General features: G+C 41.6%; 1 protein-coding gene across 2 annotated transcripts in view; it reads left to right on the forward strand.

The window, feature by feature from the left end:
* The window catches only part of FCHSD2 (FCH and double SH3 domains 2), a 434367-nt gene that overhangs the window by 16240 nt on the left and 405517 nt on the right, over window positions 1–12610 (forward strand). For both annotated transcript variants that reach the window (XM_082245226.1, XM_082245227.1), the window contains exon 2: window positions 8016–8113. In XM_082245226.1, the coding sequence (XP_082101352.1) occupies window positions 8069–8113 (45 nt within the window). In that variant the 5' untranslated portion in view covers window positions 8016–8068. The remainder of the gene's footprint in view (window positions 1–8015; window positions 8114–12610) is intronic.

The raw sequence follows: 12610 nt of genomic DNA on the forward strand, positions 1-12610 counted from the left end.
CAAAGTGAAGTCAACCACTCCCAGGAATTAGGCCCAGGGTGGGGGTGGGGGTGGGGGGGGGGGGGTTGCACAGGTACAGATGAATACAGCTCCATGTGAGGGAAAGTACTGTTAAACACTTGCCGACCGCCGCAAGTACATATACTGCAGCGGTCAGCCCCTTTTGGGCAAAGCGACATACCGGTACATCTCTCGTCCACGAGCCACTAGGGGGCGCGCGCGCGCTGCCCGAGGTGCGCTCCCGCCCCCGCTCGTTCCCTGACATCCCCGTGCAAGTGACCGGCGGCTCCGATGTCCGCCAGCCACTCGCGATCTCCTGCTGGAGAGGGAGAAAGGCAGGCGGCTGATGTAAACACAGCCATCTGTCATTCTCCCTGGTGTAACTGCAGCGATCATACGATCCTGCTATGTAGGATCGTATGTCTCTGTGGTTACATCACAAGCCACGCCCCTTGACAGTTAGAATCACGCCCCTAGGGACACACTTAACCCCTTGATCACTAATAAAGTTAACCCCTTCCCTGCCAGTGTCATTTTTACAGTAACAGTGCATATTTATAGCACTGATTACTGTAGTAATGTCACTGGTACCCCCAAAGGTGTCAAAAATGTCAGTCAGGGGTCCGATCTGTCCGCCGCAATGTCACAGTCCTGCAAAAAAAATTGCAGATCGCTGCCATTACTAGTTAAAAAAAAACAATAAAAATTCATAAATCTTTCCCGTGGTTAGTAAACGCAATAACTTTTGCGCAAACCAATCAAAATCCGCTTATTGCAAATTTTTTTACAAAAAATATGTAGCAGAAAAAAAATTGGCTTAAAATGTTAAAAAAGTTTGATTTTTACATTTATTTTTTTTGAGAATTTCATATAAAAAAAATGTGAAAAATATTGTTATTTATTCAAAATTGTTGCACTTTTTTGTTTATAGCGCAAAAAGTAAAAATCGCACAGGTGATCAAATACCACCAAAAGAAAGCTCTGTTTGTAGGAAAAAAAGGACATAAATTTCGTTTGGGTACAGCGTCGCACAACCGCGCAATTGTCCGTAAAAGTCACACAGTGCCGAATTGCAAAATAGGCCCTGGTCTTTGAGCAGCCAAATCCTCCGGGGCTTAAGTGGTTAATATCTTAGCACATATTGCAAAAGCACATATCACATGTTCAATGTAAATAAAAGTAAGTGGTATACAAATATAATTTTATTGCAGACCTCTGTAACAGAAAAAATAGCAAGTGAAGGTTTACATATTTATACGGAACATGATGACCTATAAACCTGTTTATTGTATATTTCTTCACACACGAGCTGAGTTTTATAGTTTTCCTTCTTTATTCTTTGTAGCATTTTACAGCAACGGCAGCAGTTTTAAAGAGCTCCGGTTTAATTATGAAGCAGGATATTAGTTTATAGGACAATTCATCCCTCCTTTTCTAAACTACCGATGCAGTCTAGGAAACATTGCAATCCCACAAGAATGATGCAAGAAAAGGTTGAGGAGGTTATCATTGTAAAGCCTAATGTAGAACTATATGAAAAACTTTTGAGGAGGTTTCACTTCACTTCCTGTCTCATAGCCAAAACAGGAAGTGAGAGGAAATCGCCGAAAATTAAGGGAATCCTTTGGGGCCCGCCAGGTCACCAGAACTAGTGTCCCAGTTGAAATGTTTCCCTTTTGTTACTGTTCTGGGGACCGACAACCCGAAATATGGAATTTTCTTTTACTTTCGGTGATAACAGTAAACAGGACAAATAGAGGGGGAATCTCCCAAACCGGTGCAGAGATAGCAATAAAAACCTGACAGGTTTTCTAATCCCTCTCCACTCCATCCAAAACTAAAAATAAAATGCCTATAGTTATCATTTAAACTGACACTAAACTCTAGCCTAAAGTTGTTGTAAAGGCAGAAAGTTTTTTTTTTTTTTTTTTTTATCTTAATGCATTCTATACATTAGGATAAAACACCTTCTATGTGCAGCAGCCCCCACTCAGCCCCCCTAATACTTACCTGAGCCCCATCTCTATCCAGCGATGTGCATGAGTGCCTCGATGTGCATGAGTGCTTCCGCTGTTATTAACCACTTAAGCCCCGGAAGATTTTACCCCCTTCCTGACCAGGGGGTATTTTGCGATTCGGCACTGCGTGACTTTAACGGACAATTGCGCGGTCGTGCGATGCTGTATCTAAACGAATTTGGCGTCCTTTTTTTCACACAAACAGAGCTTTCTTTTGGTGGCATTTGATCACCTGTGCGATTTTTTGATCACGCGCTATAAACAAAAAAAGAGCGTAAATTTTGCAAAAATAGCAATATTTTTCACATTTGTTTATATGAAATTCCCCCCAAAAAAATGTAAAAATCAAAATTTTTTAACATTTTCGGCCAATTTGTTTTATGCTACCTATGTTTGGTAAAAAAAATCGCAAAAAGCGTATTTTGATTGGTTTGCGCAAAAGTTATCGCGTTTACTAACAAAGGGAAAGATTTTTGTCATTTTTGTTGTTTTTTTTTTTAACGCGTAATGGCGGCGATCTGCGATTTTTTTTTTTGCAGTACTGCAACATTGCAGCGGACAGATCGGACCCTTGACTGACATTTTTGACACTTTTGGGGTTACCAGTGACATTTCTACAGTAATTAGTGCTATACATATGCACTGTTACTGTAAAAATACACTGGCAGTGAAGGGGTTAACTTTTTTTGAAAGGGAGGGGCTATGTGTGTCCCTAGGGGCGTGCTTTCTACTGTGATTGGCTGTGGCTTCAGATGTATGAACAGTGATCAACGGTTCTACATAGTAGAACCGTATGATCATCTCTCATACACAGGGGAGAATGACAGGCAGCTTGTTTACACAAGCCGCCTGACTTTCTCCCTCTCCCCCGCCGATTGCAGAGTGACCGGCGGACATCGAGTCAGCCGGTCACACGTGCGGGGGGGTCCGTGACCACGCGGGAGCGCGCCTCCGGGGGCGCGCGCTCGCTCCCTAGACCCTCACAAGCAAGCGACGTAGCCCTACGTCACTTGGCCTGTGAGGGGCTGACTGCCAACGTAGATCGGCGTTAGGCAGTCGGCAAGTGGTTAATCAAAGTCAGTTAGCCAATCAGGAGAGAGTAGGGGAGGGGGCCGAATCATGGTTCCATGTCTGAATAGACACACGGAGCTGCGGCTCTCCTCGGGTGCCCCCATAGCAAGCTGCTTACTATGGGGGCACTCGACAGTAGGGAGGAGCCAGAAGCACTGAAGAGGGACCCAAGAAGAGAAGGATCCAGGCTGCTCTGTGCAAAACCAACTGCATAGAGCGGGTAAGTATAACATGTTTGTTATTTTTAAAGAAAAAAAAGTGAGACTTTAGTATCACTTTAAACAAAAATGATATTCTAGTATGTATTCTTGACTCAGAAAAGTCCCTTCTATTGCTCTCAGCTTCCTCCAAATCTCATTTTTTTTTTTTTTTTGCTGTTGTGATGTGATTTTCTGTAAGCGGGTGGCTACACTCGTTCTCCATGGTCCGGCTGTATGTAGGAACGTAGTCACCCTCTCTTGCTCACTCAGGAGATGTATTAAGGGCTATGGACTATGTAAGTTGCATAGTCCCCAGCTGTCCCTGATTTCAAGGGACTGTTCCTGATTTGGAAAATAGTCCCTCTGTCCCTCTTTTCTTCTCATTCGTCCCTCATTTTGGTCTGATCTACACTATATTACCAAAAGTATTGGGACGCCTGCCTTTGCACGCACATGAACTTTAATGGCATCCCAGTCTTAGTCTGTAGGGTTCAATATTGAGTTGGCCCATCCTTTGCAGCTATAACAGCTTCAACTCTTTTGGGAAGGCTGTCCACAAGGTTAAGGAGTGTGTCTATGGGAATGTTTGACCGTTCTTCCAGAAGCGCATTTGTGAGGTCAGGCACTGATGTTGGACTAGAATGCAGGCCTGACTTGCAGTCTGTGGTCTAATTCATCCCAAAGGTGTTCTATTGGGTTGAGGTCAGGACTCTGTGCAGGCCAGTCAAGTTTCCCCCACCCCAAACTCACTCATCCATGCCTTTATGGACCTTGCTTTGTGTAATGGTCTGCAGTCATGTTGGAACAGGAAGGGGCCATCCCCATTACAATAGTCAGGGACTGCTAAGAAGCCAGGAACAAGTATGAAGTGTAAAATAGTTCAGTGACTTCAAAGTGCCTGACTCTAGGAGTTTTGGTTTTTGTGGTTTTATTGAGAACTTGGATAGGAGAAGGGAATGAGTGGGATACTCCAACTTGAATGAACTATGCACAATTTGCTGGGAGGTCTAGAAGTAACTGAGTTCGGCAAGGCCGCTGCTTCACCTTGTCACTGGCGATGAAGTAGTAATTAATGAACCGCTTTAGATAAGCTGTACTGTACGGCAGAACACTATTCAGGGCCCTTCCTGGCACCCCCTTTGTTCCTATTCTTCAGGCTTTCTACATGGCACCCCCTTTACTGTAATACTCTCCGTGTGAGCTAGCTCCTTGATCCCCTGACTACACTGGAGTTGTCCCCCTTCCTGGGCCAGACTCTTTGGCAGGTCCCTCAGTACCCACGGACACTTTTTTCCCAAGAGACTCTGCCAGCAGCTCCACCGTCAGTTACACCGGATCCTCTGCCGCTTAGCTCCACACCTGGTTCACTAGGTCGACCGCCTAAGGCCACCTTCCTCACACTCTGCAGGAGGAAAGACAGCTGTCCACCTCCTCCTGGGACCCTGTTTCCCGCCAAAGACGCCCATATCACATGCCCCCTCCGCTTTTACGAGAAATCCCAGGATGCATTGCAAGGCAAGAATGCCCCCCACTGGGACTCCCATAAAAGCTAATGTGTCCGTGTCTGGGTTTCCTCCCCTATCTCTACTGTCCAACAAGCTCCCTCATTGGATACAGTGAGGACACTCCCTCAGACCCAGCGAATCACACCTGGAAACATGTGACAGGCAACCTAATAGATCAGGCGCCCCTGATAAGCAGAAGGAGCAATAGATGCATTTACCTAGCTCCTACCTAACTAGGAGGGTGCTACATATACAGTCAGGTCCATAAATATTGGAACATCGACACAATTATAATCTTTTTGGCTCTATATACCACCACAATGGATTTGAAATGAAACAAACAAGATGTGCTTTAACTGCAGACTTTCAGCTTTAATGTGAGGGTATTTACATTCAAATCAGGTGAACGGTGTAGGAATTACAACAGTTTGTATATGTGCCTCCCACTTTTTATGGGACCAAACGTAATGGGACAAATTAACAATCATAAATCAAACTTTCACTTTTTAATACTTGTTTGCAATTCCTTTGCAGTCAATTACAGCCTGAAGTCTGGCATAGACATCACCAGACGCTGGGTTTCATCCCTGGTGATGCTCTGCCAGGCCTCTACTGCAATTGTCTTCAGTTCCTGCTTGTTCTTGGGGCATTTTGCCTTCAGTTTTGTCTTCAGCAAGTGAAATGCATGCTCAATCGGATTCAGGTCAGGTGATTGACTTGGCCATTGCAAAACATTCCACTTCTTTCCATTTAAAAACTCTTTGGTTGCTTTCGCAGTATGCTTCGGGTCATTGTCCATCTGCACTGTGAAGTGCCATCCAATGAGTTCTGAAGCATTTGGCTGAATATGAGCAGATAATATTGCCCGAAACACTTCAGACTTCATCCTGCTGCTTTGTTCAGCAGTCACATCATCAATAAATACAAGAGAACCAGTTCCATTGGCAGCCATAAATGCCCACGCCATGACACTACCACCACCATGCTTCACTGATGAGGTGGTATGCTTTGGATCATGAGCAGTTCCTTTCCTTCTCCATACTCTTCTCTTCCCATCACTCTGGTACAAGTTGATCTTGGTCTCATCTGTCCATAGGATGTTGTTCCAGAATTGTGAAGGCTTTTTTAGATGTTGTTTGGCAAACTCTAATCTAGTCTAACTGTTTTTGAGGCTCACCAATGGTTTACATCTTGTGGTGAACCCTCTGTATTCACTCTGGTGAAGTCTTCTCTTGATTGTTGACTTTGACACACATACACCTACCTCCTGGAGAGTGTTCTTGATCTGGCCAACTGTTGTGAAGGGTGTTATCTTCACCAGGGAAAGAATTCTTCGGTCATCCACCACATGTGTTTTCCGTGGTCTTCCGGGTCTTTTGGTGTTGCTGAGCTCACCGATGCGTTCTCGTTTTAAGGATGTTCCAAACAGTTGATTTGGTCACACCTAATGTTTTTGCTATCTCTCTGATGGGTTTGTTTTGTTTTTTCAGCCTAATGATGGCTTGCTTCACTGATAGTGACAGCTCTTTGGATCTCATATTGAGAGATGACAGCAACAGATTCCAAATGCAAATAGCACACTTGAAATTAACTTTGGACCTTTTATCTGCTCCTTGTAAATGGGATAATGAGGGAATAACACACACCTGGCCCTGGAACAGCTGAGCAGAAAATTGTCCCTTTACTTTTGGTCCCTTAAAAAGTGGGAGGCACAGTGTTGTCATTCTTTCACCTGATTTGGATGTAGATACCCTCAAATTAAAGCTGAAAGTCTGCAGTTAAAGTACATCTTGTTTCTTTAATTTCAAATCCATTGTGGTGGTGTATAGAGCCAAAGGTTAGAATTGTGTCGATGGCCCAATATTCATGGACCTGACTGTATATAGTGCAGAGTTTTGTAAGGCGAAGTTCTGGGGTTAGGGGTGTGCAATGCATAGAGTGCAAGGGTCAGGAGTACATAACGCACAGAGTGCTGCAGTCAGTGCTGGGATGAGGAGTACATAACACACAGATTGCAGGGATCAGGAGTATGCAACACTCAGCAGGGGTCAGGAGTACAAAACAAAAAGAGTGCAGTAGTCATGGAAGTGTAATGCACAGTGTAGGGCTCAGGAGAGTGCAAAATGTTCCCTGCAAGCAATACTCTCTCTCAGAATTTACCTTTTCAGCATAAATCCCTACTCTTCCTTCCCTAAAAAGCCAGCACTAATCTGAATGCTTAACCCTCTCAGCACAAAACCTTGGCTCCTTGCATTGCTACAGCTTTCTCTCTAATTGCAGCTCTGCTGTACAGGGACTACAAGAGGCTTTTACCAGAATGGATTAAATTCAGGTACGTACACTGCTTGCAAAAAAAAAAAAAATACATTTATACCTTATTGCCTCCTTTTTCCCCTTATTTCAACCTTTTCCATACCTCAAATGAGACTCATACACACAATATGTGCAGCTATACAATGGCTAATAGCTATTCATTGGAAATCTTCATCATTCCCACCTTCCAAACTAAAATCAAGAATAAAGTCTATCAACCTCATGGAAAAAAATGTCCACATTATCTACAATTCAATACATTTCTATAATAATAAATGGGACCCTTGGTTTAAAGACTCTGAGCTTCTGTTCTAATCCATTACCAACGTTTCCTAAAGCACAATAGTTAGAATAAGAAGTTCTGTTCGCAGACAGCCGATTCTTCCTCTTTATACACAGTTAATAAGGTTTTTTTTTACTGAAGCTGATTATACTTTATTCATTATTTCATTCCATGTACAACCCCAATATCAATTGCATATTTTTTAAAATTCACCCTATTCTCGTTCAATACAAAATATGTCATCAGGACTGCTATGTATAATTTGATGTTTCAAATGTATTATGTGATACTGTATTTATCCTGTTAGATTGTAAGCTCTAAGGAGCAGGGTCCTCTGATTCCTACTGTATTAAAGTGTATTGTATTTGTACTGTCTACCCTAAAGTTGTAAAGCGTTGCGTAAACTGTCGGCACTATATAAATACTATATAATAATAATAATAATAATAATAATCCCTTGTACCCCCGTTATACCTTTAATAAAAACGTTTTGTATACAAAAAAAAAAAAAGAGCTGCTTTAAAGTGTGTCTGTTATATTTGCCTGGAGTTCAGTTTTAATCTATATTTAGTTGAAAGATAATTTCTACCTAATCCTAATGCAATTCTTTTCTCTCCCATCACAGGGTTGGTTTGCTGACCCCTGCTGGCCACTAGAAGGATTGCACACAGTCTTGAGATGCATCCACAAAGTGGAGATGTTGTTGATTTTTTCCTGTCCTTGGTAAGAACAAATGTGGATCTCCATTTGTAAGATTGTAAGAACCCCACTACCTTCAGGCCTACAGGAGCTGTATATCAACCACTCTGTCTCATATACCTGTTTAAAGTACAACTGCAGGCAAAACTTTTTTTTTTTTTTTTTCATTTTGGATAGGGATTAGAACCCCTGTCAATTTTTATTGCTGTCTGTATCCCCATAAGGGAGATTCATCCTCCCTATTTGTCCTGAATACCATTATCATTAAAAGGAAAAGTAAAAGAAAACCCCAGATTTGGGTTGTTCCCAGAAAAGTAATAGAGGGGAAATCTTCCAATGGGGACTTTAGTTCTGGTGACCTGGGGGTTCCCGAAAGGAATTCCCTTAATTTGCAGGGATTTCCTCTCACTTCCTGTTTTGGCTATTAGACAGGAAGTGAAGGGAAATCTCTCTAATGGGATACAGATGGCAAAAAATAAACTGACAGGGGTTACGACACTTCCTTACTGTATCCAAAATGAAAAAAAAAAAGTTTTGCCTATAGTTCCACTATTTTAATCCTTAAAGTTTAACTAAGTGAAAACCTTTTTTTTTTTTAGTTTCGGACAGAGTGGAGAGGGATTAGAACCCCTGTCAGTTTTTGTTTGCTGTCTGTGCCCCCCATTAAGGAAATTCACCCCCTCTATTTGTCCTTTTTACCATTATCATTGAGTGTGAAAATAAAGAAAATCCCAAATTTTGGGTTGTCTCCAGAAAAGTAATAGAGGGGAAATTTTCCAATGGGGACACTAGTTCTGGTGACTTAGGTGTCCCCAATGGATTCCCTTAATTTGAAGGGATTTCCTCTCATTTCCTGTTTAGCTATGGGACAGGAAATTAGGGGAAATCTACAAAATGGGACACAGATGGTGAAATAAAAATCTGTTAGGGGTTAGAACCCTCCCTTGGTATATCCACATGTTAAAAATAAAAGTTTTGCCTATACTTCTACTTTAAGGAATGGCAAATTATTTTGCATTTCATAATATAGTCATTACCTATGATCGTGATGTCATACATGTTTTGTTTTTCTGGGCCAAACCATGAATTTTCTTTTGGTGATGATACCCATGAAGAGTATAACCATTTTCTAAAAATTTTAAAAGAAAATAATTAGTTAAAAGTAAAGAAGAAAATCTTTTTTTTTTTTCTCGTTAGTGTTTTACTTTTTACTGTAGATGCAAAGTTCAGATTTTCTTCTCAGATTTGTCCCATCTATTAAAACGTCTTATGCTACTTGTACAAAGCAAGATGAAGTTATATAGGCATGAAATAACAAATATAATTTAATAAATTTATTCTGTTTGTCAATGATGCTAAAAAAAAAAAAAAAAAAAACAGTACAAAAAGTAAGAGTTAAAAAAAGAAAAAAAAAAAAAAGGGAAAATTAGCAAAATAAGAAAACTAGATACCAAGAATAGTAGGAAAGAAGTTAAAGCTGATTACATTGCTTGAGAGATTTCAGTTCAGTGCGCAGAAACTTACAAGGACGCTGGCTTTTTGGCACGATCAACTGATATTTTCTGTTATTGCTGAAAATTTTCTTAGCCTGAAAAAAATGAAAGCAGCCATCACATCAGAGGACTGGTAAACTGCAATAAACTACATTTTTGTTCTTGGGTTTAGGTATACTTTAACTAGGGCTACTTAGGATTCCTTGACATGGCTAGCAAGGGGTTGGTAAAAGCAGGGCTGAGCCACAGTTTTACTGATCTCCGTCCAACCACCTAAAGAAGTGCATGTAGCCCTTCAGGGCTGCACACAGTGATGCAGCCACAAAGAAAGCAAAAATTAAACCGCATCCCTCATTCAGCAGGCAGTACTGCAGCCAAACATGACCCATTAAGGTGCAACTGTGTGCAGTGCATATCGCCTTCTCATCACCTGTCAAACACCCTCTGAAAAACAATCAATCCAGGATCGCTTTTCAGAGGGGTTGCTGCATGTGAGAATGAGCCCTTAGGGTTAACAAGACTTTCATCGGGGGTAAAAAACAGTTGTTTTTTACTCAGATTTGATACAGCTAAACATAAAGTAAAAAGGCGTTACATTGCAATTAACTGCTTTTGGCAGCTGCAGCTAACTATGTTACAAAGTTACTCAGCATTGCTTACATGTTCCTTGGCCTCTCTCTTATGGGCCTAGCTGCTGACTCACAATACGTGGTGAATTGTGTTGTTAGGAGCAACTAGATTGCAGTTGGCAATTGAGGGGAAATACCACCTCCCCCACACCTGTTTGCTTTGTGGTGCGGCGTGTTGCAGTAATGCAATGCAATGGTGCACTGCAAAGGAGCAGCGCAGCAAAATACAAGAGAATGGAGCTGTGAAATGTAATTCTTAGGATTTCCAAGACACAGGGGAGGAGAGCACAGGACTTTTCCAGGGCAAATTTGTGGGGATTTGGACAGCCCAGGGCATGGAACGAGTGCATAGCTATTGCGGAGGGTCTGTGCACTGTATCAGAGAGGACAGAGCCAATGAGAGAGAGACAGTGACTGAGACACTGAGAGGTCTTTCGCTGAGCTGGAGAGACATGTTGCTTACGTCAGTGAAAGACTAAGTCTTGTGAGGACAGGAGCTAAGAGACTAAGCCCTGTGAGATCAGGAAGATCAGAGACTACTGGCACAGCAGACCACCAAACATACGGGGCCTGTTGCATGCCAGGAGGGGTGAGCTGAATCATCTGAGCTTATCTCTACACTGACACAGTTAATGCAATAGAGACTGCTCATTATTCAGCAGCCTATCAGCCATCCATTACACACACTTTAAGGGAAAAGGGAGTGCACCACCATACAGAAGAGCCCCAATAGTAGTTGGCTAATACTGACAATTAGGCGCCAGGTACTTTTACTCAGCTCCAGGTGTACCTCTTTGACTGGAATGTATGCACCCACTCACAAATGAGGCAATATGCAACATATGCACATGAGGACCTTTATTTATTTGGGCTAGCTTATGTTGATACTTCTGATCCTGTTTGCATCGGTTAAAGTTGGTTTAACATTACTGCAGTAAAGTAATTGCCATAATATATGCCAGTGTTCATCCTTTATAGTACAGTACAGTAAAACCTTGGTTTGAGAGTAACTTGGTTTAAGAGCACTTTGCAAGACAAGCAAATTTTTCAAATAAATTTTGACTTGATATACAAGCGATGTCTTGATATACAAGTAGCCTCAAGTCACAGCTGAGTATAAAAGAGAAGAGAGGCACCGCTAAGTGTAGCAATATGATTAAATTTAATGAAGGTACAACATTTAGCAACTCATATGGTTGATGATTGGAACAGGCACATCTAAGGACGCAGGCATCCAGGGTAAAGCTGTTCACATAGACCATCCTCCACACCACCACCTACGTCATCCCTTCCACGCTGCCCCTCGCTTTCAGATCGCTTTACTCCAGGGTGGTCTTCCCGGTCAGGATTACAGACTGGCAGCCGGCGGTGCAGAAGATGGTCTATGTGGACAGCTTTACCCCGGATGCCTGCATACTTAGATGTGCCTGTTTTATTCATCAACCATGTGAGTTGCTAAATGTTGTACCTTCATTAAATGGAACCATATTGCTACACTTAGAGGTGCCTCTCTTCTCTTTGATACTCTGTAGCTCCTGCTGGATTTTGCTTCTAATCCCCTTGTGGAGGCGCCATTTGTGGATGGACATTTTATGGTTACACAACCTATCGCAATGCTATAATCTTTTTATATGGACTATAAACTGAAGGATTTATGAATAAATGGTTGTGGAACGAATCATCTGAGTTTGCATTATTTCTTATGGGGAAATTTGCTTTGATATAAGAGTGCTTTGGATTACAAGCATGTTTCCGGAACAAATTATGCTCGCAATCCAAGGTTTTACTGTATTCGGCACTGCGTTACTTTAACGGAAAATTGTGCGGTCGTGCGACGCTGTACCTAAATAAAATTGATGTCCTTTTTTACCCACAAATAGAGATTTCTTTTGGTGGTATTTGATCACCTCTGTGATTTTTATTTTTTGTGCTATAAACAAAAAAAGAGTGACAATTCTTTAACATTCTGCTATATAACATTCCCAAAAAAAAATAAAAAAATCAATTTTTTTTAACATTTTAACATTCTGCTATATAACATTCCCAAAAAAAAAAAAAATTAAAAATCACATTTTTTTTAACATTTTAGGCCAATTTGTTTTCTGCTACATATTTTTGGTAAAAAAAAAAATCGCAATAAACGTATTTTGATTGGTTTGCACAAAAGGTATCGCGTCTACAAACTACGGGAAAGATTTATGTCATTTGTATTGTTTTTTTTTTACTAGTAATGGCGGCGATCTGCGATTTTTTTTGCGGGACTGCGACATTGCGGCGGACAGATCGGACCCTTGACTGACATTTTTGACACTTTTGGGGGTACCAGTGACATTACTACAGTAATCAGTGCTATATATATGCACTGTTACTGTAAAAATGACACTGGCAGGGAAGGGGTT

The sequence above is a fragment of the Pelophylax lessonae genome, assembly GCF_965119305.1.
Source record: "Pelophylax lessonae genome assembly, chromosome: 2".
Classification (NCBI taxonomy): Eukaryota; Metazoa; Chordata; class Amphibia; order Anura; family Ranidae; genus Pelophylax; species Pelophylax lessonae.